General features: G+C 59.7%; 2 protein-coding genes across 5 annotated transcripts in view; one reads left to right on the top strand and one right to left on the bottom strand.

The window, feature by feature from the left end:
* NUDT1 (nudix hydrolase 1) lies at positions 1-7028 on the top strand. 2 transcript variants are annotated; one of them, XM_024763560.1, is made up of 4 exons: positions 1-82; positions 1524-1689; positions 6299-6444; positions 6714-7028. In XM_024763560.1, the coding sequence occupies exons 2-4, from the start codon at positions 1538-1540 to the stop codon at positions 6884-6886; spliced, it is 471 nt and encodes a 156-aa protein (XP_024619328.1). In that variant the 5' UTR covers positions 1-82; positions 1524-1537; the 3' UTR covers positions 6887-7028. The 2 variants fall into 2 exon arrangements, with proteins under 2 accessions (XP_024619328.1, XP_024619329.1); XM_024763561.1 differs by having other exon boundaries at positions 77-98.
* A 405-nt stretch (positions 7029-7433) lies between these two features.
* Positions 7434-27049, bottom strand: part of SNX8 (sorting nexin 8) — a 41434-nt gene continuing 21818 nt past the window's right edge. The window contains exons 1-12 of one of the 3 annotated variants that reach the window (XM_024763557.1): positions 24064-24244; positions 23833-23876; positions 23599-23716; positions 21891-22012; positions 19461-19541; positions 18395-18555; positions 17635-17767; positions 14132-14200; positions 13277-13483; positions 13005-13154; positions 12642-12791; positions 7434-10281 (exon numbers count right to left, since the gene is read on the bottom strand). In XM_024763557.1, the coding sequence (XP_024619325.1) occupies positions 10171-10281; positions 12642-12791; positions 13005-13154; positions 13277-13483; positions 14132-14200; positions 17635-17767; positions 18395-18555; positions 19461-19541; positions 21891-22012; positions 23599-23662 (1248 nt within the window). In that variant the 5' untranslated portion in view covers positions 23663-23716; positions 23833-23876; positions 24064-24244 and the 3' untranslated portion in view covers positions 7434-10170. Of the gene's footprint in view, positions 10282-12641; positions 12792-13004; positions 13155-13276; positions 13484-14131; positions 14201-17634; positions 17768-18394; positions 18556-19460; positions 19542-21890; positions 22013-23598; positions 23717-23832; positions 24245-26006; positions 26198-27049 lie in introns of those variants that run through there. The other 2 variants (XM_024763558.1, XM_024763556.1) reach the window with 2 other exon arrangements.

Below are 27049 nucleotides of genomic sequence, written 5' to 3'. Positions count from 1 at the left end.
TGCCGGCCTCACTTCCGGCCCCAGGCCACGCCCCCGGAAGCGGCGCGCGGGTGGGAAAGGCGCGTGCAGAGACCGGGAGCGGGTGAGTCCGGGAGCGGGTGAGACCGGGAGCGCCGCCACGGGAGACGGACCTGTGACTTGCCGGGGAGCGCCCGGTGGGCGGGGGCGGCTGGAGACCCGGCACGGACAAGGCCCCAGACACGGGAGTCCGAGCCTGGCGCTCGACTGTGCGTTGTCTTTAAACTCCAGTCGCGGGCCTCGTTGTACAGGCGACCCCACTGAGAGGCCACCCGGCTGACACGGGGCGCTGCCCGACCCCTGACTTTAGGCGGGCTCTCTGGGGACCCGTCAGATGGCAGAACCAAGAGCTGTAGCCAACTAGACTTCAACGTGCGGTAGACGCAGGTTTGGGTACCGGCTCCGGTGTTTGATTTGGGGTCAAACGTAGCCTCTCTGAGCTTCAGTTTCCTTGGCTGAAATGGAAAAAGTAATAAGTGTCAGCTCACAGAGTTGTTGGGTCTGTTAAAGGGGATAATTTGGGGGGAGTATATAATCGGTGCCTAATCACTGACAGCTGACAGTTCCAGCAGCAGCAGCAGCATCCCGGTTACCTTAGGAAGCCAGGGATTTGGACACGAACAGGTCGGGGACATGACGAAGTCCGCAGACTAAAGGGAGGCTGGACCACAGAGACCCACCTCTCCTGCCTGACCTACCGCCGGCACCAGGACCCAAGCCTAGGGCCCTTTTCTCAGACACTGTAACCTCCCAGGAGGACCGCTGGTCCTGAATCCTGCATCTCATCCAGTGTGGGCCCCAGACTGGGGTGGGGATGGATCAACAGCCAACTTGGTCCTGCTCTTCCAGCATTTCTCCAGCAGTGGCGGACGTCACCCTCCGAGTCTTTCTCTGGACCACACAAACCCATTCGAGCAGGAGAGGCCCTTGGGCTCCAGCACCAGGTCCCAGAGCAGCAACAGTTGTGAGCAGAGTGTGAAAACCTGTCACAGGAGTGGGGACTAGCCAGGCCTCTCTGGGTGGACTCTCCACTGTCAGGAGCCATGCATTTCTTGGGAATCTGGGAGTCTGCTTTTGCAGAGAGGCAGAAACCAGAACACAGTAGGCCAGAAGAAGGCCCCGTAATGAGAAGGCCAAGGCCAAAAGCCAGACGCAAGAACCGCTGGGTAAACTGCAGGGTTCTCTTGGTGCCCGGCGGGCTCGGGTCCTGGACACAGGAGCAGGGACAGCCCTGTGCCGAGGAGTGGGGAGGGGAAGGGATGGGCCATCATCTGACCTGCTGTATCAGCCCAGTAAGCGAAGGGCCTGGGCACTGATGCCCCTGGGTTCTGGGGGCCAGGCCTCTGTCTGCCCCAGAAAACCTGCTACATGTGACAGAGCTGGGACGTTGCCTCTCCGTGCCTTGCAGAGCACACTTCCTGTCCACCCGGCCCCTGGCCACCGCAATACACACGCTTCCGTCCACACCCAGGTCAAGCTGACCCAACCCCTTGCCTTCCCTGCAGAACCCAAGGGCACCATGTGTGCCTCGAGGCTCTACACCTTGGTACTCGTGCTGCAGCCTCAGCGAGTCCTCCTGGGCATGAAGAAACGAGGCTTCGGGGCCGGCCGGTGGAACGGGTTCGGAGGCAAAGTTCAAGAAGGAGAGACCATCGAGGATGGAGCCAAGAGGTGAAGGGAGGGGCGGGCCTGACCGCAGAACCAGCTTCCGCAGGCGACAAGGATTCGGGCTGGAGAGCCAGGCCCCTGATTTGACCACTTAGAGCCACGCGACCTGGAGCCAGACTGAATCCTTGAGCCTTGGTTTCTTCATTTGCAAAGTGGGGACAATAACAGTACCTACCTCTTAGGACTGCTGTAAAGATTAAGTGAGAAAATAAACATAAGGGACTGAGCGAGGCCGGGCACATGGTCCGTGCTCAGTACACATTAGCTGCTGCTCTGCAGTCGTGGTTTTTAGGACATTTGGGAAGCTGCTGTGCAGTGGCTTGGGGAGAAGAATCCTGGCTTCCTCTTTCTAGCCAAGGGACTGGCCAGTCACTGGGCTCCTTCCTTTGTTCAGGGGAACTGGTGATGAGCGTGTGTGGGAGCTTCCGCACACAGTCTCAGTTCTTCCTTGACACACTCACTTTCACATGGGAAGAACCGAAGCCCAGAGAGGTTGAGCAGTGTGCCCGAGATCACACAGGCCTCCAGACCGCAGCCCCTTTGCCTTCCTGCCCCTCGCAGGCTTGTGTGGATAAATCCAGCCTCCTGTGTCATCCACTGAGCCCCACGCGGTCTGGCTTCGCCCCCTCGCTCCCATCCCTGCCCTCCCCCGCCCCCGGACACCCCAAGCTGTCATTGCCCACCCACTCTTCCTGGCTCCTCCTCTGGCTGACCCCTCCTCCGCCTTCACATCGGAGAAGGTGCCCCTCCCCCAGCTCTTCTCCGTAGACCTCTGGACTTCCTTCACAGAACCGCCACCTTTCTGATCACACCGAATTACGCCCTCTGTCCGTCGTGAGGCCAGGACTGAAGACCTTTTACAAGTCAAGTTTGTATTGAAGTATAAAGTACATGTAGGAAAATGCCAGTCTTCATCAGGGAATTTTTAAGAAATGGGTCCATCATTTAACCAGCACGTAGATCAAGAAATGGGACTGGAGGGTGGACCCTGCCCCCAGGGGGCAGCCTGCACCCTGACTTCTGTCACAGTTGACGGTTTGGCCCATTCAGAAATACCCTGTAGGAAGAGCCTTGCAGCTGTGGCTTCTTCCTGGTATTAGGTCTGCACGTGGCAGTGGTCCAGTCCGGTTTATGAACACACTGCGGCCTGCTCATCCCGGGCGTGGGCTTTTGGGCCGTTTCCGGGTTGGAGCTGCAAGTGATGTAGCTGTGGACGGTCCTATACGGTCTTCCCGGTGGATGCTGCCCTCGAGAATTCGAGGTGTTCCGCCTTAGCACATACTGCCAAACAGTTGTGCTCATTTAAAGTCCCGCCAGCAGTGTATGAGATCCGCTTCCTCCAAATCCTCAGCGCCACCTGGCATCTTCTGTCCTTTTCAGCTTAGCCATCCCGGCAGGTGCGCTGATTCCTCGTGGCGGTTTTAATGTGTTTGCCCCAGTGACTGATGAAATTGAGCCATCTGCTCAGCGTCCGTGGGCCCCTGGCGTTAAAGTCGGTGCAGCCGAGCAGACACAGTGCTGGGCCCTGCAGTCTGCCCTCCAGACACTCGCTGCACCACCAGAAGGCACTGGAGCGGTGGCCCCGTGACCCCCAACCTCACTCCTCTGTGCCGACCTCCCCAGGATCGCAGAGCCGTCCTAAAACCGCTGACCTTCTGTTGTCGCTCAGGCCTGCGTACTGCTTCATCATCAAGGTCTCAGGTACCCTCTTAGAGCCTCGTGATTCTTTGCCCTTCGGAGGCCTCGTCCAGCAGGTGGGGCTGTGGAGGGCGCTTCCTCCCAGGCCGCCCTGAGCTCCGTTTTGATACCCGGGCGTCCTTGAGGGCACACTCAGCCCCTGCAGGCAGCGTGCCCCACTGGGGGACATCCTCTCCACAGCCACGGGGCACTAATAGCCTCCATGCTCTGGCCGGACCTTCCTTTAGGCAGGGTTGGCCTTACCCTGAGACTGAGGCCAGAAGTGCACCACCCAGGGCGCACACCGCGCGCCTGATGTAGACCAGCCTGCCTGTGACCGCATGGCACCACGCTGGCGCCCAGGGCCTGTGGGTCAGCTCCGGGCAGCTCTCTCCAGGAGCCCCGTGGCCTCTCCCCAGGGTTCCAGCCTGGGTGTAGGATGGAGCCAGGTATCAGGACCACCCCGACAAAGGACTGTTGAGCCCCTGCAGAGGGGGTCGGGACAGGTGGCAGGTTCTAATGCACGGGGCGCAGGCTGAGACCCACCCCAGGGCCCTGGGACTCCAGCAGCAACAGGGCTTCGCCCACTTTGGGGATGACTCAGCCGTCGGCCCCAGACCCCTAGGGAAGCTCTGGCCTCTTTCCGTGCACGTGCGTGGGGCTGCTCCTTAGGCCCCAGGCCCTGGCTGTCCTGCCCTGACGAGCGAGGTCACGGCAGCCTTGGGGGTATCTGGTGCACTGCACTTTGGGGTCCCAGGGTGGGCCCCACTTCAACAGCTGGGTTAACGTGCCAGCAGACTCAGGTGGCCGGGAGACTGGTTGTCCCTTCCTCTGTGCTGGACGTCCTTGGGGGGAAGCCATCTGAGCACCGAGGAAGATGCATCCTTCCTCTGGGGGGTTGCAGGGAGTTGCAGGCACTTGGGGACCCAGGGTGCTTCACAGCCAGGTTTCAGCTTCGGGCGTGGAGCACGCCCACCTTTCTGGCCAGCACCCAGAGAGCACTGTGTTAGAGAACTCTGGAAGGCTGTGCGGCCGGCGGGCCCCCGAGCTGCACCGCGGGCTCCGGACCGCAGGGCCCCCGTGCCCCCCGCCGTGTGGGGAACATCCCAGAGATGCAGTCAGACACGTCAGCAAAACTGCATCAGTGTCACCCCTGGCTGCCTGGTTACCCCGGCCCGAAACGAGCTCAGCTCTGCCTGCGAGGACGTTATTGACATTTCATACACTGCCATGGACTCCGGGAAGATGAGACAAAATTAGTCAAAACATTAAATCAGCAGGTGATGGTCTTAAAGACGAGCCCGCCAGCCTGCTGCCGGAGGTAGGGCGGGCCCTGCAGAAGGCTTCTGTTACATTTAATTGGGGAGCCATTTCCACCCTCGCAAGTGAAAACACACGTTCATTTTTTAGGTCGTGTCTAATTTTAATTAACCATCTCAATGAATAAATTCCAGCTTCCAGAGCATCACCTGGGCTGCATCTGAATGGCAGCAAATGGATACAGCTCCTCTCCAGGCCTCACAGGAAGGTTAGGGCAGATTCCAAGCTCAATAAGGCATCCATTTAAATAAGACCGTTTAACCCAACACACGTGTTTAACAAACACTGGTTTTCCTGACTCCTCATTACAGGCAACAGGAAGTAATTATGCGTTGTGTTCTTAACATAACTCAGAGATCAAAGCTTAAAAAGACCTTTTTTTAAGCTACCACTCTAAATAGTCAGGTATAATTAGAATGTTTTTACAGCAACAAAAATAAATACAGGGCAGTGGAGAAGTGAGACTCTAGCAGGAGACACAGGTGCTAAGCTTCACGGGTGCAGGGCTGGTGGGGTCCCCAGAGTCCCGAGCACAGCAGCACATCCAGAAAGCGCTTGCCAAGGATGGAATGAGACGCAGGATGACGGCGGCGGGGCAGCCGGTGGGGTGAAAGGCTGGTGGCGGACGGTGTGTACGAGGGTGCTCATCACGGCGGGTTTCGTGATGAGCAAGGTGGGTCTTTTATTCTATGATACACAACAGCCGAGAAGCTGGTTGAATTCCTTGAAGTGTAGAACGTGGCTCTGCAGTGTTGTGTGAAAAGCACAGGTACGAGGTACGGGCGGCACGTTAGCAGTTCTTAAAAGGGACGCACAAAGGAGAAAGACCCAAAGGGGAAACTGCAGTGGTGGCAAGGGTTCTTGCCGGGTGAGGAGTCTCTGTGTGTTTGCTAGATTGTCTACAATGAATATGTAGCTTGGGGAAGCATTGTTAAATTGAGGGGGGGAGTCCCGGTTCTCGTGAATCGCCCGGCACTTGTGCACTCAGGTGGGGAGATCAGCCCCCTGACCCCTTCCTACAAGCACAGGTGGTTGAGCTGGGGGAAAGGGTCCTGAGAAGCGGGGACACAGCGAGACAGGCCCAAAGCTCAGCCCCTACCATCAAGCGCGGCTGAGGTGAGCTGGCTGGGGTGGGGCCTGTCTCCTTGGTGAAACAGGAGTTAAAACAGCCCCTTCTCTGGAGAAGAGACAGTAGAAACCCGCAGTCTGCTCCTGAGCTCTGAGCGGGGACAGGACAGGGCAGAATTCTCTGGGCAGGAGGACTCTGGCTCAGGGCCGGGTTCCGGGGGCTGCAGCCCGCAGAGCACCACGCACACGTGACGGCCTTAGGGAGAGCCAAGCAGGACAGGTGGGGCCTCCTGGCTCTAGCACTGGCCTCCCGTGGGACCTCCGAGCAGCTGAGCTGGGCCAGGCCCGACCTGCCGCGTGGTGCACCCGGGGTGCTCAATTACAGAGGTCTGGCTGACCCTAAACAGCGGTCCCCGAACCCAAGCCCTTGGCCACATGTACACACCCCGCCCCTCCATCCTCCCAGCACCATTCTCGGGTGCCGCGTGGGCGCCTTGCGTTAACTGTCACCTCATGTCCGGGTGCGTCCATCCGCCTCTGCCCACAGGGAGCTGCAGGAAGAGAGCGGTCTGACCGTGGACGCGCTGCAGAAGGTGGGCCAGATCGTGTTTGAGTTCGTGGGCGACCCCGAGCTGATGGACATGCACATCTTCTGCACAGACAGTGTCCACGGGACACCAGTGGAGAGCGAAGGTGAGTCTCTGGGCTCGTCCCTTCACGGCGGGCGAGAGGGAGGCGGGTGATGAGCGGCACGGCGGCCCTCCCCTCCCCCAGGGGCAGGTGCTGAAACACACCAGCGCCGGAGCCTCCCTACTCTTCTGTGAGATAAGGGATACAGTCACAAGGATGAAATATGAAAGTATGTCAAGTTCCTCACACAGAATAACTCAGTAATTCCTCACAAAAAGTCGGTTTAAGATCTGGATTGACCGTCGATGACAGTTCCTTTTCACTGACTTCAGAAATGCGCCCCCAGTGGTTCCAACTGGACCAGATCCCCTTCGCTGACATGTGGCCCGATGACAGCTACTGGTTTCCCCTCCTGCTTCAGAAGAAGAAGTTCCACGGCTACTTCAAGTTCCAGAGTCACGACACCATCCTGGACTACGAGCTTCGCGAGGTGGACACAGTCTAGGACAGGGCTGAGCCCGTCCCTCGGGCCGTGAGCGTCCCTGCCCAGCCCCGCTGTGGCTCCAGGCTCAGCACACCGGCCGGGCCTCCAGTCTGTCTGGCGCATGATCGGATGGAAAGGAAAATAAACCTCTTTTACCTTTTCAGCATTCCTCACTGGGCCTCACGAAGTCCCATCCTCGGGGAGCCGCCAGACATGCCTGGCTGTGACCTGCACCGCTGGACAGAGATGGGGGAAAGAGACACAGGCGCAAAAGGGGAGGGGACGGCTTTTCGGACGTCCCACGGGGGAGAACTGGTGCGGGAGGCCCGGCATAGGTGTGCACGGGGCCGCGGGATCCCGGGGGCGGGCTAGAGGCCGTGTCCTCCTCTCACCACCCCCTGTACGGGAAAACCGAGGCGCGGTCAGGGCCCAGAGCTCCAACCCCCATCTAATGTAGCATCACTTGGTCGCCCTCCCTCCCCCAAGACAGGCTGACCTCGTCCTGGTTTCTGACCCTGGGGAGGGGGCTGGGGGGTACCAACCACTCACAAAAACTTCACAACTTGACCCGACTTTTATAAACACGTTTAATGATAGTCGTTCATGTAAGTTCAGTGATAAAAATCTCGGAATGTAGCTCGTTTGTAAACAATTCCAGTTAACTGGGTGTGATGGTCATTGATCCCTGCAGCCGTATAAAGTGCTTCATACATAACCAGACTCAACGCAAAGCAAGAGGAAAGGCCTAAGATACCGAACCGTCCTGACCTCCGGCAGCCCGAGCCCCGGGTCCCCATGGCAGCCTGCCTTGGCCACGCCCTCCCTCCTCCCCACTCTGCGTCTTCGCCCGCTGACTGGGTCACCACCGAGTCAGCTGGACGCAGGCTGGAGGGGCGTGGCCTGAAGGCGCACGCCTCGGGCCAGGCCGAGGCAGTGGTGAGCCGCACTCAGCCCTAACGAGTGCCCTAACGGGACGGGAGCGGCCGAAGGGCTCCCATCGGGAAAACGGAACCGGACGTCCTTTCACGGGGCTGTGACCAGGCTCTCCCGGGCACGAGGAAAGCTCGGACGCAGAGGTGTGCGTGACCCACCTTGGAGCTGGAGCAGCCTCTCCTCCCCCTCCCCGAGCAAACACTGAGCAGAAAACCCTGCCCGCCGAGCCTGGAAACCCAGCGGCAGCCCGGGTGGAGGGCGGACGGGGAGCTTTGTGGAAAAGGTGCCTCTGCGCCCCCAGCTGCCACACGAGGGGGACACGGTCACTCCAGCATCTTCCCCCTTTCCAGCACCTGGGGTGGGGGGAGCGGGTGGACCAGAAAGTGCCCTGCAGGTGAGCCTCTCAGGAAGAGCGAGGCCAGGCCTCCAACCAAGAACGTGCTCCTGGTTTCCACGCGGGAGCCAGTCCCGCCAGGAGGATTCTCTCCTGGAAAGTGCATCTGATGTCTTTGCTGTCAGAGCTCTCCCTGGTGACCCGTGTGGGGAGGGCAAGCCTCAACCTGACCGGGAAGACGCTCCCCACCCTCCGTGCCGCTGCGCCACCACCCACCACGCGGCCAGGGCGTCTCCCCCGCTCTCCGCTGTCCCGTGGCCTCGTGTCCCTCACCACCCACGGACAGACCTCGGGGGTGAGCAGCCACCACCGCGGGGCCAGGACAGCAGAGGCCTGCGGTCAACGCTCTACGGCTCAAGCGTACACAGCACCTGGGGACCAACCTGCCGGGCAGCACAGAGCCACTCGAAGTGGTTGGGAACCCGTTTCTCCACAGAGGGATCAAAACGCAGAAGCAGCGCACAAAGGGGCAAATGGCACAGGCGGCCCCCGCTGGCCAGGCTCCGGGGGCGCACCACCCCTCTACTCGTCCAGGAGACCGGCCAGCCCGGCACAGGAAGGCACACGTTGGCTGCCGTGGGGCTCCGGCGGGGTGGGGTGCAGCCGGCCTCCCCGCACGCCTGTGGCTTTGCTGGCACAGGCAGAATCCACGTGTGGGTGAGCCCAGGCCCCGGTGGGCACACTCACTTTGCCCTGGACTGTAACGTGTGTCAGCTCACCAGGGAAGCCTGCCTGTCACCCAGAGCCTCTGGGTCCCACATGCGTGCCTCACACCAAGGGCAAACCCCCAGAACCCCCAGGCACGTGTTGCAGGAAGGCAGGGACCTCAGAGACCCTCGGTGCAGTCGACCTCCTCCAGCGCCCTCCCAAGCCAGTGAGAACCGTGAAGGACGGGGGGCACTTACACAACAGGGGCTCAGGGCAGGACACACCCAGGCCCCAGGCGGACATAAGCCCACCCGGCTCCAGACCGCCGCCCCCTCGGAGCAGGCTCTGTGCCGGCAAGCGTGGCAGGGAGGCTGGAAGGAGGGTTCCTGCTGCCCCAAAGAAGTGAAGTCGGTGTAACAGAGGGTTACCAGAGCGACACAGATCCCCCCGCAGAGCCCACTGCCCTGCCAGCCTCGACGCTCACGGTGCGGCCTCCCAAGAACAGACGGGCAGCCGACCGCACCTGGAGAGACGGCGGAAGCATCGGTTCACGGACCTCCAGACGCTCTGGTCCTCGCTTTGTCCTCCGCACCTCAGACCGCCGGGCACACGACAGGGTCACAGTGTGAGCGTGCCCACGTGTGCGTGCCATGGAGGGAGGGACACAGACACCAGGGCCGCCAGGCTCACAGTCTGGGCCCAGGGACCCTCGAGCCCCGGCTCACACGGCCAGGGCTATCTGCGGGCCGCAGCAGCAGGTCTCGCTGGCCAGTTCGGTGTCGGACACGGCCACCGCCGTCCGACGGCAGCACGCCGGCCGCGGGGACGGTCCTGCCCCCGTCTCCCCGCTCAGCTATTCCAGAACCCTCCCAACTGTTCTAGCACATGGGCCCCAGCACACGCCCCCCTGCGCGATCTGTTGTGTGCAAACCATCCCTGCTGCCTCGCCCTCTGTGGGTCCTGGGAGAAAACCGTTCCAGGGACTCTCAACACTCTCGCCACCAGACTGACAGGCCACGGTGTGCTTCGGGAGGGCCGGGCAGGGTCGAGGGCAACCGGGACAGACCCCGTGTGGCCGCGGCTTACGTGGACGCCCGGCGGCCTAGCGCATGTCCTCGGCCTTGCTCCCCGCGAGGGGAGGGGAGCCACGGCCACCAGGACCCGGCCCCACCCTGCCCGGGCATCAGCTCTTCCACAAGGGTCTGCAGCCCAACGCTGGGCCCCCTCGGGGTCGGGGCAGCCACCACGTGAAGGGAATTAAACAGGAACACACCATTTGGAAAGAAGTTTTAGTGAGGGCGCCGGAGCTGCCGCCCACGTCCTCCCGGCACTAGTGAGGAGACAGGCCGTCCTGCGGGGACCTTGGTGGGCTTGGGGCGCCGTGCGGTCCAGCGAAGAGGCACTGTAGCTTGGGCTGCAGGTCATTCCACACCTTGCTCATCTGGAGGAGGAAGGGGCAGTGCAGGGTGAGGAGATGGAGGCCGCCTGTGGCCTGACGCACCAGCTCTCTCCTCCTAAAATGCTCACGGAGAGAGGAGACGCCCGTGCAGCCACGCCAGCGCATGTGTCACCTCCCCCAGAGCTCCCAGAGTGGGGGCGGGCCGGCCTTCCCACCCGCATCGCGGCCCAGCGCTCTGAACACCCCTCCACAGACCAGCCCAGGTAAGGGCAGACCTGCAACCAGAGGTCATGGTGGCCGGTGCCACCACCCCTGCACGGGGACAGAAAGGCACGGGTCTGCTCGACGTAACAAATGTTATCACGGGGTTGCTCCCTCTGACAGGTCTGCAGGTGCCGGCCTTCTGGGCGGCTCAGAGGCCAAGACAACGTCCACCAGAGGAACACAGAGATGGGCAAAGCGAGAGCAGGGCGGCCGCCACCACAGCTCCCGGCCCCAGGCGTCTGCGAGGAAGGAGGCTGAGCAGCGAGGCCCATGTCCGAGGCCAGCACTGGGGCAGCGGGGCTCGCGTCACAACAGGAAGCAGCATGGCCCTGGGAACGTGCGGCGGGAGCAGAGCCTAGTCCCCGAGTTTCGAGACTGGGGCACTCACGAGTCACCCGCGGCGGAGAAATCCAGGATCGCGTCAGGAAATGTCCCCACTGGCCGCCCGGACCTGCCCGTGAGGTCTCACCAGCGTACAGCCCTACCTCCCCCAGCGCTGCTGCTGCCTTGGCCACACCTGCAGGTCCTACACTGTGCCCAAGGGCACCCCAGCGAACTCCAGGGGCACCACGAACTATGAGAAACGCTCAAGGGAAACTCAGCATTTGTCACAGGCTACGTGGACCACTGCTCTGACGCTGTCTGGAGCTAAGAACGTAAGAAACAGAACCATTAAAACGGTACTTTGGCCTCGGGCTGCTGTGAAAAGTCACTGAGGCACTAAGAGAAAGTAAAGGAACTTCTGTCTCAGGCGGGCAACACTTCTCACTCGTGCCCGACTCCCCTGGCGTCCCACTGAAAGCACAGACCCTTGAGTCCCGGGCCCAGCGGTTCTGAAAGCAAGTCTGAGAGGGATCTGTACACTAACCACATGCTGACCAGACCCTCCAGGCGGCTCCAGCACTGTTGGCTCCAGACCGCTCTGGCCCGGCCACCTCCCACCTGGATGCACCATCTCCTCTCTCCTACCCCTGAATCCGTGCACCCAGCCGCCGCCCGGCACCTTTCCGAACTACAGGTCTGAGTTCCCTCCACGCGCTGCTCACAAAAGCCTCCCTGGCCCTCCGGGCAGGGTCGCCAGCTTCCCAGACTGCACCCCAGCCCACCCCCGGGGCCCCGCGTGGGCCCCGTCCCCTCCAGCTGGCCGACCTGTCGGGATCTCCCACTCCTTTGGTGTCAGGGACGGCTGCGGGGCAGGTGTGTGCCCAGCACGGCCACAGGACGACGACCAAGCAGCCCCCTTCCACCGAATCCCCGAGCCGGTCTCGGAAGGCTGCAAGGGTCACGTTCTACGCCACTTGCCAGGTAGGGAAACTGGCGCAGAGCTTAAACAAGCCAACCAAGGCCGTTCAGAGCTCAGAACTGGTGCACAGCTGGAAGCCGAGACAGCTAGCATGTGAGGTTCAGAGAGTCTGAGCCTACGCTACCTCCCCGCCCCCCGCCTGCGTATCAAAGAGCTAGACGTGGCACCCGGCGGGTGTGTCCCTCACAGGAGGTGCCGGCGCCCCCAGAGCCGAGAAGGAGCCCAGGGTGGAGGGCGTCAGAGAGAAGGAGGGCGTCGGCTACTATGAGGCCAGCCAGCGAATGCAGAACCGGGCAGGGACCTTGCAAGTGTCCCTTCAGCCCTGGCCGCACACACATCCCAGGCAGCACCTGGGGGCCAAGCCAGAGCTGTGGCTGACCCCGGCTGTCCGCGCAGTCCGCAGGGTCCCCGGCCCGTCACGGCGCTTCTCAAGGGCTCAGCAGGGTTTTCACAGAAATATCCGCATCTGCGGTCCCCCTGCACCTCCTCGCACTGACACCCACTGTCTGCTCTCATTCCTGGGGATTCCATGTGCTTTGCCTCTGGCTTCTGTCTGGAACTCCTCCAGAAGCGAAGAAATTCTTCCTTTACGGTCCTGCTCTGCTCTCCCACCACCCCGCCCCCCGGGAGCCACAAGGACAACGTCAGGAGTACCATCGGCTACAACGGGACGAGCAGATTTGGACGGGAATGGTTCCAAGTCCTAGCCCACCCACTGCACTCATTTCCTAAGTAACTCTTCCAGGTCAGCCGCAGGGCTGCCAGACCTGCAGGAAGGGCTGCTGCAGGACGAAGGGCACTGGCCCGGACGGCCAGATGTGTGTGGGGGACCCACCTCCTTGTGCCCTTGGATCTGGGAGGTGACGAAGGCCCCGAGGATGTGGGAGGTAAGGGGCAGGTAGACGTGGACCAGCTGCGTCTCCTGGTGCAGGCAGTACAGGGAGAAGTAGTTGCGAAGCTCCATCGTCTGGATCACGTTCTCCTGCTGCAGAGCAGAGAGCCCCTCGCGACTGGCCCAGCACACGGTGGGAAGCAGGAGCGCCAGGGCCCGCACCCTGTCCCTCCTGAGCCGAGGGCCAGGCGCCCCCTCCGTGCAACACATCGGTCACACCGGCTCCGTCAGCCGGTGCTCGGGCGTCATGAAGGTGCCCTCAGGCCCGCCCACCGCCTCGCAGGCGGGCCCAGGCCGCCGGCCCACCTCCACGATGCGGGACTCCAGCTGCTCCACGGACTCGGGCTCGCGGTTCTGCACGGCGGCGCTCGTCAGCTGCCTCTTCATCAGGCTGTACTTGTGCAGTGCCCGCTGGTGCTTGTGTAGCACGCCCTTCTCGTGCCGCTCACACAGGTCCTGCCGGGAGGAGGTGGCACGTCAGCCCAGGAGGCGGGAGACACAGGTGGCACCCGCTGCACGCGGCCTCCACGCCTGGGGCCGAGGACGGCTTTTCCTGCTGAGAAACAGCTCACACGCACCCCGCTCACGCCACTCTCGGTGTTCGTGGAAGGGAGCGTCCAGCTGAGCCACCCGGGGCGAGCTGTGAGGGGGTCACGGTGCCAATCAGCAGAGCCAGAAACCCACGGGGAAATGACCAGCGCAGAGCGGGGACGGCCCTGGACCTCACACGTAATGCTGACCGACTTCCAGAAAGCCAGTGCCCCTCCAGCAGCAAGATCGGTCTCCTAAAGGATGACACACTGGCGTTTCCCTGGGGCCCTAACGTAACCCCGATCACGATTCCTGTAGGAATACTAGCCACGGAGTCACAGGGCTGCAACTTCAGAGGCCACTCACTGGCTGCTGTCCCACCCAGTAGAGGAACCCCTTCTAGAACCTTCCCCACCGGCGCTGGGCCAGCTCCCCCTGAGCTCAGCACAAAGGATCCTCAGGGCTCACAGACGATCCAACCCACCACCGATGGTTGGAAAGCCGCCCCTGCCCCGAGCTGAGGCCTGACTTCCCAGAACCTCCATACCCTAGAAGAGGCGGCTCCCACTGGGCCAGCCCCTCGTGCGTTTATAAAGAGCGATGGCAGTCACGCTCTCTCACACACACACACACACACACACACACACACACACACACACACACGCACACACACACTCACGCGCACGCGCCCCTCGCTCTCACATCGGGGAAGCCAGAGGCCTGCCCACAGCACCCTGCAGGACGCACACCCCCCTCCCCCGGGGAGCCTGCTGGAGGCCCATCCGCACCCCGCAGCCCTGGCTTCAGGCTCTTTTTCCATGTCCCCCAGAATCACACCCTTGAAAGGTCACAGCAGCCTTCTCAACAGCTCTGTCCCTGACCAGGCAGCAGCCGAGACTCACTTTATAGGACTGGAGCAAATCCAGGAAGAGGTTCAGTTTCTCCACCACGTCGTTCTCCTCCTGTTTGCCCTGGAAAACACGGGGCAGGTGGGCCAACGCCGACCGAGCACACAGGACCCAGAGCCAGGGGTGCACACCCACCGCGGGCCTGGGCTGGCTCGGCCCCCAGAACCGCGGGCCAGCCGTGCAGGGGGCCCCGTCCACACGACAGCCCGCCAACGTGAGGCCGAAGCCTCAGAGCCCACAGATGGACAAGAACAAGGGCCGGGTGCCCTGTGCCCACGTCGCATCCTCTCGCCTCCCTACCCGCCCAGCAGCCTGGCCGTCCGCAGACAGCGGGGCTGGGTTTAAACGGGGGAGCGAGTGGGAGGGATGCACCGGGGACAAGGGGAATCGCTGCAGTTTCAACGAAAGGGAGAGAAGCACGGCCTGCGAGGGGCCGAGGGGAGGGTCTGCAGCTACGGGACTGACTCTGAAGATCTGGGCGGGGCACGGACCCCACACACACCTCTGCACCCAGGTTGACGCGGGGGGCCCCACGGCGTCATGGGAGGGGGCTGTTCGCCGACTGGGTGTCCTGGTAACGACGGGGTGAAGCCCCGCTCCCGGAGTCACCCACCGCACCCACGAAGCGTGTAGCCCAGCGCCGCTCGCACGGACGAGCCACGTCCACACGGCCAACGGGCACTGATGCTCGGAGCCGCTCCCAGGCAGGAGGAGTCAGTGCCAAAGCCCTGGGCTGGGCTGCTCTGGGCTCAGAGTTGGTGGCTGGAGACGAGGGAGGGCAGCATGAGGGAGAAGCGCGGTCTCTCCACCTCCTGCTCCAGGCACAGCAAACACGGGCCTGCAGGCCACCACGCACCCTCCCCCCGTCGCCACAGCAACGGTCAGGCTACGGTGGTTTCCAGGGAACCCCCCATGCTAGCTCTGTGGTCCCAGCCACGTGTGCTGGGGGGCTCTCGCACCCTCACATCCCTCAGCCACCAATATGCGTCAAGTCCCTCTTTCGGGTGCACTGAGCACCTCTCCCAAGTGCAGCACCGGCTCCTCCGGGAAACCAAGCCCCTTCTAAAACCTCTAGAGCTCCAGCCACGGCAGAGAATGAAAAGTTCACCCCATAAACCACACATCAGACTCGGTATGAGGAGGCTGCAGGCAGAAGAAATGAAGAGAAGTCCAAGACCGATGGGGACACAAGCGCTGGATGGGAGCCGGGGGCTTCCACCCAAGCTCCGGCACCAACTCAGGGGACCCTGGGCCCTCGGGCCCGCTGAGCCCAGAGGTTCCCAGCCATTCAATCCCACACCCACAGTCAAGGATCTAGCCAGTAAGGTGACAGGAAAATAACAGGCATGTTGCAGGTTTTTTCAACTCAGAAAGGGAAATACCAGATGGCCACAGGTGCCCTGTCCCTCCTGACTGGGCAGGGGACACAGGAGAACAGAGGTTCCTCCCCGGCTGTGTAGCAGGGGGGACTCCTGCGTGTGTCATTTGCTCCCAAGTCCCATCTCTTCTCTGATGCTGTGCAAGACCCTGAACCCCCAGCGCGTGCACCTTTACAGAAGGCACACGCCCTGGCACCAAGGAAGAAAGCCCCGCTGTGAGTCTCACTTGTCTGGCTGGGACGCAGTTATCAGGTCTCCTAACAGGTCTGGGGAGAATAAAACTGTGATACATAAAAACGGAATTTAGGACCAGCCCTCTGATATCTTCACTTGCACAGCAAGGGTGACGTGGAACCCTAGCTCTGACGGATGAAAGTCCCGACAGGCCATTTGAGCCAGTTTCGTGTTAAAACTGCATTGATGGGGGGCTTCCCTGGTGGCGCAGTGGTTGAGAGTCCGCCCGCCGATGCAGGGGACACGGTCCGGGAAGATCCCACATGCCGCGGAGCGGCTGGGCCCGTGAGCCATGGCCGCTGAGCCTGCGCGTCCGGAGCCTGTGCTCCGCAATGGGAGAGGCCACAACAGTGAGAGGCCCGCGTGCGGCAAAAATAAAAAACTGTACTGATTTCACTTCAACATAGAAACCACCAAGAGCAATGAGGGATATTCAGGAAACAGCACCATGCAGACATGACATTGCAAAGCAGCATTTGTGAGGAACCTCGGAGGCAGGAGGAACTTCAAACCGCACCACGTCAGAAGCCTGACGCCCGTCTCCCCTCGTCAGGGCAGAAGCAGCATCCAGGTCTGAATCAGAAAAGATGCTGGAAATGATCGAGTTGGGGTTCCCACCCCGCTCTGTGCAACCCCTCCAGGCCACCTGTCCAAGAGGGAGCTGTGGGCCCAGGGCCTGGGTCCCAGCAACAGAACAGCTTCGTGTGTATGTTTTACAGACTCAGCTCTGAGTACAGGGCCAAGGGTTAAACAGAAAGCTGTTAATGATCTAGGCCAGCTCCCTTGTTTCTAATCCCAGAGAAAAGTACCCAGGCACCAAAGCAGCCCAAGCGAGGTCCCAGCACAAGACACAGGCCAGCACAAAGCAGGCTGCCCGAGCTCGCCCGCCTCTCTACCCAGCCAGTCCTCTGACACCACGTTCTTGGTCCCCAACCCCACGCCACCCGCCATGGAAACGTGGGCTCCTCTCACCTGGAGATGGACTGGGCCCCGGTGCCAATTCCGCGCGACGCTCAGTGTCTGAAAGACACACTCAGGCACGGGGACCCCAGGGGAAGAACACCCAGCACTTTCCATGCCAGGAACGTGGTCAGATTCCCTTTTCATCACTTAGAGCTGTCCTGGCACCTGAGCATCCCCCCTGGGGCCTGACAACCCCCCTGACCCACCCGTTGCTGTGGTTCCATGACTCACCACTAAGGAGCTTTGAGCCTCAGCCGGGTAGCAAGGCCTCCATCTCAATGCATTTAAAACCAGCCACCAGCAGCCTAAAGCCCATGTCCCCAAGCACTAGGAAGCAAACTCTCACCCTCCAAATTATGGAACAGTTTTATAGCATAAACGCACCCAGATGAACATCCCCTCTGACGGTAAACACTGTACCTGCAAATTAACCCCAACGACTACAAGACTGCAGATTTCCACAAACAACACCTGCCCATAGAGCAGAAGCATTTCCTGAGGTAAACTGGGTGTCTAGGGCGAGACACGGGGGATCCTCTGGGGGTGCTGGGAGCTTGGCTGTTCTGATGAGCTTTCAAGTGGCCAAATGCTGCTTGGCTATGACAGCACCATGGGAGCAACCTGGGTCCACCCGGAACACCCTGGGAAGTGCAACGTTACATCTCCAGGGACACAGCACATCTCATCCCAGCAAGGTCAGATCTCAAGACACCAGAACCCAACTTGTCCACATCATTAGCAACCCTCTCAAGCGCGTAAAGGACTCACAGGGAGCCACACCCGGAGCAGACGGGGACATGCCCTTCCGACCCTACCACTCACTCAGGACTCAACTGTGACGTCCACCTGAGGAGACGCTCCCGCACACCACGGTACAGAGTGCTCTCCGAAACAAGCGCCTCGGAGAACAAACCCACTCACCTGCTGTGCAGCCTTGTCCGCGAGCAGTGCAAATTCAACGGACAGGCCTTTCAGCGCCTGTTTGAGGGACCCCCACGTGCCACTGTTCAGAGTGGCCCAGGAGGGGAGCGGAGTCGTGTCAGACCCTAAAGCACTGAGGAGAAAGGAAACACACAGGGGAAGAGACACTCAGGCCTGGAAGCTGGGCGGGCAGCCCACCCGACGCCCCCCTCTGCCCAGCAGCACACCACCCCAGGGTGGCCGCCCTGCACATCTCCCAACCGAGACCCCTGCTACGTGACGCTCAGGAGCGCTGGGAGCCGGGCAGAAGGGCAGGATCTCGATCCACCAAGACCTGGAGCCGACTGTCAGTGAGCCCCCGAGGGAATGTGTGCACAGCAGGGTTGAGGCGCGCAGTTCTGGGGACAGCTGCAGAGGGCAGCCTCCTGGCTGGAGGCCCGGCCCCTCCTCCAGAGCAGAGGAGGTGTGACCAGCCGAGCACGGCCCTTCCCGGATCAGATGAACCTTTTCCCAGGTCTGATCCTGACAACAGGGGGAGCCCCTACGTTTGGGAACCCCGGTGCTCTGCCTACACTCTCCAACTCTCTTCTTTCTTCTAAATGCGATCTCGTCTCCCCAGCCCTTTCCTTCCCCTCTGGGGTAGAACGAGTCAGAACGAGAGTCATTATGGTAAACACACTTTCTGCTCCAAGCCCGCCACCAAAGGCTGAAGACCCCGCCCCACACAACTGACCCCATGGAGCCCACCAGGGTCACCTGCCTCAGCTCCTTCCCGAAGATGAGGAGGTCGGCGGCATTGTCGATGGCCCGCGACACCATCCGCTCGGCCCTGTCGCGGAGCTTGTGAAAGCTGTTGTAGATGTTGCGAATCAGCTCCCGGCTGATGGCGAATTGAGTCTGGATGTCGGCTGGGAGGAAGTCCTGACGGGGGAGGAGGGAGGAGACTATGCATCACCAGACGTGAAAACCTTCCAGAAAAGACGACCAGCAGGAGGGGAAGCAAGTCCGTCGACCGAGCAGGTAAACGAGCGCAGACCGCCAGGCCAGGCCACGCAGCGCCCAGCCCAGGAGCCCACTTCCTTCTCCAGCGCCCGCCCTGGACCCCTCTTCTCGTCCAAAAGAGACACAGAAACCAACGCTGCACGCACACCACAAAAAATACGATCTGCAAACTCGACACGATGAACGTGCGGTCCTGACTCTGCACGGGGGCCCGGCCTCTGCATCTCCTCATTTATTCCCAAAGGGTAACTTTTCACCAGCTTTAATAGTAACTACCCATTAATAGTAACTAATGTTAACTACACAATGCTTAGGAAATAAAATGAAGGTAAAGGAGTCTGCATTTTTGTACGGAGAGGTAGTTTAAGAAGAAATAACAAAAAAAAGGTACCAAATAGCTACTTTCACCCTTTTGAGAAAGAGACCAGATTAACTAAATTTAAAAATAAACCAGTGCAACAATCAATCCCCTGAAATCCAAGAAGCTGATGACCGAGCATCCATCCATCTGAATCACGAAATGCCTGAGGACACGGCACGAGGGGCCGGTGGGCCCTGTGGTCGGAGGGCGCTCAGTCACACCCGGGCCCCTCTGCCTAGGCGTTTGGGACCTTGCAAATGGCAGCCTCTCTCTCTGTTTCCTCGTCTGTAAAATGGGCGTGACACCCACTGCGTTTCAGATCAACTGAGACAAGGGTCAAGGGAGAAAACCACGCGACCCGTCTTAGCACGATGTCTGGCACACAGTAGAGGCAAAACAAACATCACTAACTGCTCACGTGATTACTGCTCTGGGGGAAGGGATCATCAAAATCAAAAAGTACCTTGGCCCGAGCAGCCAGCTTACAATTCATGAACTCGTCTCCCACACACTGAGCGCATTCCTTTAACTTGTTCTGCACATCCTGCAAAAGCGAGAGAGAAACACTTGACCCTCAACCAGCCACAGGACCAGAGGCGTGAGACCAACTGAGCCACCAGAAAGCAGGGTCTCCACGTGTTGGCCTTTTTTTTTGGGGGGGGGGATGCATTGGGTCTTCACTGCTGCACACGGGCTTTCTCTAGTTGCAGCAAGCAGGGGTTACTCTGAGTTGCGGTGCGCGGGCTTCTCATTGCAGGGGCTTCTCTTGTTGCGGAGCACGGGCTCTAGGTGCACGGGCTTCAGTAGTTATGGCTCGTGGTCTCAGTAGTTGTGGTTCACGGGCTCTAGAGAGCAGGCTCAGCAGTTGTGGCACTCGGGCTTACCTGCTCCATGGCATGTGAGATCTTCCCAGGCCAGGGCTTTAACCCGTGTCCCCTGCATTGGCAGGCGGATTCGTAACCACTGCGCCACCAGGGAAGCCCTCCGTGTGTTTGCTTTAACGTAAGTATTCTGTAATCTCTTCCTGTTTCCTGTTCTATTTGTTTCCCATTGGCCTTAACCTTTGGGGTGGTCGGTCTTCCAGAGGCAGGAAAGCTCGACCTCGTGACAGGACTGCAAACTCCAGCTCTGGAGTGGAGCTCTCTCTCCAGAAAAACGGAAACTCCACCTCCAGACCAGGGACGTGAGTACTTGGGACAGACGTCGGAGTCACTAGATCCTGGAAGGTCCCACGTGGGGCACAGAGACAGGGACTGAAGTCTCCTTCCTTCCTATGAGCAGACCCATGGGGTCAGGGCCCCCAGAGCCCTGGGAGAGCTGATAGCAGAGTAAGGGCAGCACTTGTGTCCCGAGCCCTGGCTCTGAGCTCTGCCCTCTGAAGGGAGGCTCCCTGGCAAAGCCGAGCCTTAAGACGAGCCCCACAGAGAGCCACGGAGGATACAGGCAGAGACCCTAACGCGCAGCTGTGTGTGGGTGAAGGAATCGTAACATCTCAGAGATGCCTTGAAGAGCATCTGTCCCAATTCCCTCATTTTACCAAGAAGCAAATGGTGCTGGGAGGCCCAGGGACAGGCATCTCTGGAGCCTGACGCCACCCGGCTTCTGCAGCGGCTCGCCCTCCCACCACCCTCCCTCTGCCTGGAGCTGAGCGTAGCTCCCTCGTCCCACCACATCCCTCTGCTGTGGTAAAGATCCCAGTTCTACAGAAGCCTGTCCAGTCCCAGGGTTCGAAAGACCCACCCTCCCAGCTCAAGGGCAGAAGGCCACAGCATGCATTCCCTGGATGTCTGGAACGGGTCCCATAAAAGGGGCCGACCGACAGGCCCCCCGGGCATCGCAGTGAAAGGCCACAGTGTCTCTAGGGGTCAAAGGCCCCTTTGGCCTCCAGGGAGAGAGAGGTAAAGGAGGCGGCCAGGCTCGCGTGGAATCCACCTCTGCGTCTCTGCGCCCGCATCTTCCCGCGGCCGGTGAGGGCACGTCTGTCCCACCGCAGGCCATGTGGGGCGTCCTCGCTGGAGCCCCCTCCGCCCACCCCAACGAGGAGAGGGGAAGCCTCTCCGCCTTCGAAGAGCTCAGCCCTGGGCACACGGGGCTGTCCAGGCGGTGCGTCGTCGGGCTGTGCCTCGGCGTCCTGACAGACCGGGACGGCCTGACGGCAGCCTGGAGGACGCTGCTGCTCCAAAGTCCCACCGGAGTCAAGGTCCACACAGAGCTCACTTCCCAGGACACACGTCCACCCTGCAGCTCGGCCGGGAGACTCAGCGGGCGCTCCCCGTGGCACTGAGTCCAGCCCAGCCTTCCTTTTGTTTTATTTTTTTATTTTGGCCGCACCGCACAGCATACAGGATCCCGGTTCCCCGACCAGGGACAGAACCTGCTCTCCTGGCGGTGGAAGGGCGGAGTCTCACCCACTGGACTGCCAGGGAAGTCCTCAGCCTTCTTTTTTAAGTAAATGCGCGTTCACATCTGGAGTCGCTAGCCTGTCTGTCAACCCTCCAAACCACAGAGGCTCCTGTGTATCAGCTTCAAACCCTCAGAGACTGCGCTGAAAAGCCACCCCTTCCACACAAAACCCTGCGAAGTCGGAACCGGGATGCCTCTTAGAATCGTACTCAACCTGTTACCTTGGGAGAATATAAGTCATATCTGTGTTTGTCCCATGTAAATAGATTCTGTCATGGCACCCAAACAAGGGGATTAAGGGGAGAGCACGAAACAAAAGCAAATTTAAGAATGAAAATAAGTGGGACTGCTGTGGGCCTGGGTTGGATCCCTGGTCGGGGAACTAGGACCCCACAAGCCGCGTGGCGCGGCCGAAAAAAAAAAAGAATGAAAATAAGACCCGGGGAGCCTCAGGCCGCCGCACGCAGACAGCTGTGCGGCAGGTACTCACGGGGCCGCTGAAGGACAGGAAGAGCTTGAGAACAACGTCCTCGGAGAAGGGCGGGTGCCGGGCCACCAGGTTGATGAAGCGCTTCAGTGCTCTCCTCCGGGCCTCGATGAACTCCCTGTCGGCTGGACGCAGAACACGGAGTGACCACACAGAGCCTGGGGCACGCGCCCCCGTGACCTCGCTCTCAGTGCCCAGTGCCCCCCACGCGGAGAGCTCTCCAAGCCACAGGGCCAGCCGGGGGCACTGGACACGGACCACAGGCTGCAGAAGGCGCACCAGACCCCCAGCTCCGCGCCCCGCCGCCTACGGACACGCCCGGTCCGGGATCTGCCAAGGAAAACCACACAGCCCGCTGGTTTTACTCAATGGCACTGGACCCCTCACTGTGATCCCTTTCTGATGCTGCTCTCTATGAACAAACGGGTTTTCCTGAACTCGTATATTAATTTGACCCAGTTTTCCTGTTCACATCACTCATTACTCACTCTCCAATTGTGAACTGCTTTCGTTTGGGTTACGTATTTTCACTCCAAGGGCGAAAAAAGTCAGGGTACAATGATGTACTGAGAGTATTTAAATCTGACCACAAATAAAAATGGTATTGAAAGTATTATTTTTAAATTATTGAAAAAAAGCTGGAAGAGGATCTCCCCGTTCAAGGCCACGAGGACCCCGTCCATTGAAGGCTACATTTTCCTTAAGGCTGAGTCACACGACCAAGCATTGCACGACAGTTTCCAGGTTCTAAACCCTACCCACACCCAATCAACCTTGATGCCTGGATTTCACTAAGCATCCACCTTGCTCCCAAAGTATTTCCAACTCCTGCCCTCAGCATCCTTCCCCTTCCACGTGATAGTATCTGTTCCACGTGCTCAGGTGGGGCAAAAAGAAAACGACGCCATCAGACTCTGATCTAGTCAGAGACCAGTGAGCGCGCAAGTACTTTAGGACGGTGGAAAACGGCAGAAAATCGACGGTCAGCTTTGGGTACTTGCCTTCGGATCGGGTTTCATCTAGAATCTGAGCAAAGGGCTGTGGGTGAAGATCAACGGGACCCGAGAGGAGGCCTCAGCTGCCTCCTGCACTCTGGAACCCTGGGAGAGACGGGCCAGTGCAGGGGCCCGGGGACACCTGTGATCCCTCACCTAGCCCCAGGTAATTGCCGGTGAAGCATGAAGATGAGACGGCCATCTGCTATCGTTTTCATCTCCTTTGAGATGCAGGTTAGACCACTGGGCTGACATTCACTTCTGTTCTCTCGCAGAACACGTTACACTATGGTGGTACCCACTGCTCTCCCAGAGCCGGCAAAACAAACAGCGCTCCTGGTCCCCCACTCAGGAGCCCCAGGACGCCTGGCCTCTGTCCTCTGGGAAGGAGAACTGGGGTACACTCCTTCTCCCTTGCAGAAGGGGGCACTTCCCTACGTGTCAGTTATCAAGCAGGAGGCTCACGTAGCTAAGGGCACCAGGTGATGTCACCATCCCGTTCCAGACCTGGGCTCTAAGCCACAGCTGCGCCCAGATTCCCCAGGGGCTGGGGCTGCACCACAGCCCTGCTACCGTCCCATCCCTGCTGGGCAGAGGGCCAGAGGAAGATGGGCCACGAGTGGAGAGTGGCGTCCATCACGGAGCCAGGACCTCAGCACTGGGTGGGGGGACCCCACCCCCCTACGCCCCCTGGCCACCAGCAAACCCAGCTTTACCTCCCAGCATCCTCTTGGGCGGGAGGGCCGGCACCATGCGGTACGGGAACTTCTGCAGCAGCATCTCGTGGAAGACCACGAAGTCATTGTACCGTCGATACACGCAGGACTTGAAGCGCTGCAAGAGAAGAGGTTCGGAGCTCAGTAGAAACCCTCACACTTCACGGCTTCCCCTTACCTTCCCCTTCCACCACTAAACAGAACCTGTGGAAACAACAGGACTAAATTCCTCACCTTCTCTCACCAGGCCTTTACCAGAAGGAGAAACCCTCCATGTCCTTGATGGATGGAAATACAACTTTTAAACACTGCATAGCTCTAACTGTGTATTTAATTAAGCGCCTATTATTCTGCATCTTCCGAACAAGACGAGTCTCCTTACAGGAGTTTTCACCTGTATGGCAGCATCCCTCCTCCCCTTAGGTATCACATGGGAATACCTTTGAGGGCATGTCCTCAACATACACTTTCAAACCGTGCTAACACAAGCAGCACTGCGCCTCCTGAAACAGACCCAACCGCCTGAAGGCAGACCAAACGCCGAACACGAAGACTGCAACAGGGCAGACACGCAACTCAGATGCAAGTGCCGACAGAGCCCACCGAGAGCCCGCCCTTGATAAACCCGCGGCTCCCACAGGACGAGCACCCCGTCCAGAGGGCAGCCTCACAGGGGTCGCATACAAGAGCTCTCACAAGAGCCAGCACGAGCGGCGACCTCTAAGATTAACGACGTTACACTAGTCACTAATTAACATGGCTGACTGGAAAAAGCCAGCCTGAGATGGTGACGTACTGTGTGGTTCCAATGACACGACACTCAGGAAAAGGCAAAGCTTGGGGGCGGAGCACAGGGGACGCTTAGGGCAGTGGAGCTACACCGCGTGACTCTACAACGGTGGACCAAACCCAGAGGACGTACAAGAATAACAAGATGAGCCCTCGTGTCAACTGTGGACTCTGGGTGACAAGGACGTGTCTATAACAAATGCACCATCTGGCGGGGCGGGGGGGGGCGACAGTGGGAGGAGGGGAAGATGGGAAATCTGTTCCTTCAGCTCAATACTGCTGGGAACCTAAAAACACCCCCCAAAAAAACAAAAAAGCTAAATACACTACACGAAAGACACGTATGAAGCCACGTGTGTCCACCTCCGGCGGGCATCGTGCCACGTCTGCACCCACTCCAACTCCAGCAAGCCTGCGAGCAGGGGGCACAGCCCGCGGAGCCCCACGGCCCAGGAGCCACCCCGCGGTCCTAACATTAGCGGGCCGGCCCCTCCACGCACGTCACAGGAGGTGACCTGGGCAAAACGGCCCCCTTCTAAAAATGTTCGTTACGAGCTCATCAATTTACTTCACGGGCAATTTAATGAGACTGAAGATAAGGCCACTCTCACAGAAGAGCAGCTTGTCACACGTGCGGGGCGCCCGGCCAGTGGGCGACGAGGCCCCAGAGGAGGCGCCGGAGCCTCCTTTCTCACCGCGGCCGAGGAGGCCGGACCACGGCAACGCTAGACGGCAACGCTGTCCCCGAAACACGCGAGGGCCTCCTTCCCTCCCTGCCCTCTGCCCTCCCCCTTGGCAGCGGCACCGACCAGCGTCAGAGCGAAGTTTACTCCCAGATTTCTGTCATCCTGGGTTTAAAACACAACGAAACAAAAATGCAGTGATTCTTGATTCTCACGGAACACGGCAAACAGCGTCCACGACGGGGATCGTCCCGGGTTCTGAACACGCACCCTTCTCCCTGCAATGACGGTCATGATGCTTTCCCAGCCCAAGCCCTGCAGCGCTGCTGCCCGAGCCTGTGACCCGGGCAGCTCTCCGTGGCGGGGGCAGCACTGACCCTGCGAATCTGCCCCCCGCCACACACGCACGGGTGCTCTTAGCTTGCCGATGACTTAATCCCCAGGATAAAGAATAAAGGCTCCCATCAAAACGTATCCTAACTGAACCGAGATAACAGGCGAATGGACAAAAAGATAAACGCTGCAGATGCCACAGGGTTCTACGCGCCCAGCCAGCCCCGGGGCCAGGCGTCTGGCATCAATGAACTCTGATTTCAGGGGTGCCCCTAACAGAGACAGCAGCACCATTTGGGGGATGAGCCACACACACTTGACTCGGGGTGTGGAGCCCACATTCTGTGGGGTCCACACTCCCACCCTCGCGGACATCCCAGCACTGCAAGACCGCCCTAGGCTGGCCCGTCCGAGGCTTGCGCTCCAGAGCCCGCCTGAGCGTCTTGAGAGGCAGGATCGCGGAGCTCCAGCAGCGAGGGCGGGCAGGGCCGCTGGGGGGCGGCCGCAGGGGCAAGCATGCTGGGGGACCTGCCCGCCACTGTGGGTCTTCCCGGCGGCCCTCCCCCACCACCACCTCCGCCCCCCACCGCATGCCGCAGGTACCTGGCTGGAAACTTCATACTCCACGTGCTTGAGGAAGAGGCCCTTCTTCTCGGGGATGAGCTCCACCTGCACGGCGTCCCTGGCCAGCAGCTCCTGCAGCGTGAGCGACAACAGCAGTGGGTTCCCCGGCGGCATCTGCATCCGACTGGAGGCCGGGGCCCTCGGCTCGCTGACCTGGGGCGCTGGTGAGTCTGCAGGAGACAAGGTGAGCGCAGCTGCTCAGACAGGGAGGCCGCCCCTCAGACGCCGCCTGCTGGCTCAGCACGTGGACTCCGGCCACGTCACCCAGCCAAACCCCGTCCCGGCCCCGGTGACGCTCGTTCATTCAGGCTGGGGGGTCCACTCAGGGCCACGTCCTCCTCTCTCATAAACCACCACGCCATGAATCAGCAAACACGCCCACATGTCTAGGACCGGGCAAGTCTAGTTTTCAACTTGGGCAGAGAAAAAGAAGTGAAATATTTACAAGTTATGTGCAAAAATAGAGTCGTCCTTTTCTCCAGAGTCAAGAAAACGGTTAAAACAGAGAAATGGGCCATCCGATCTTCTACACGTGCCGGCACTTCCAGAGGCAGAGCACACTGCGTCCCTGCCACCACAATCATTCTAACGTGTGAGAACCTGCATGTCCGCTTGAGCTGGAGCTCCTGCTCACACAGATCAAAGCATTAAGCCCTACAACTTCAGCTCCTCAGACACAAGAAGTCACCACGTCTCGTTCACAGGACAGGGAAAGACAACTCAGAGATTCTATATCTAACAGCCTGCCAACAAACACAGAAACCCTGTTAAAAGGTCAGTTTGGTTTTTAGTACAGAGAAGAGTTTAGAACTTTAAAGAAAAAAAGGTTCTTTTCAGTTAAAAAAAGAAGGTTAAGGTATCCCTTGGGGGGAAAAAGTCTCATTCCAAGTAACACTGCTATAAACAAACAGAACAAAGGGTAGATCACATTTCTCCACCTTCTCAATTTTCTACAACGTCATTGTATATCACTTTTTATGATTTACTTCTTAAAGTAATTCTTCAGTGCAAGATTCTGGTTT

The sequence above is a fragment of the Neophocaena asiaeorientalis genome, unplaced genomic scaffold (genome assembly GCF_003031525.2).
Source record: "Neophocaena asiaeorientalis asiaeorientalis breed wild unplaced genomic scaffold, Neophocaena_asiaeorientalis_V1.1 scaffold223, whole genome shotgun sequence".
Classification (NCBI taxonomy): domain Eukaryota; kingdom Metazoa; phylum Chordata; class Mammalia; order Artiodactyla; family Phocoenidae; genus Neophocaena; species Neophocaena asiaeorientalis.
Note: the sequence above shows the minus strand (reverse complement) of the source record. Positions and strands in the feature narration are given on the sequence as shown.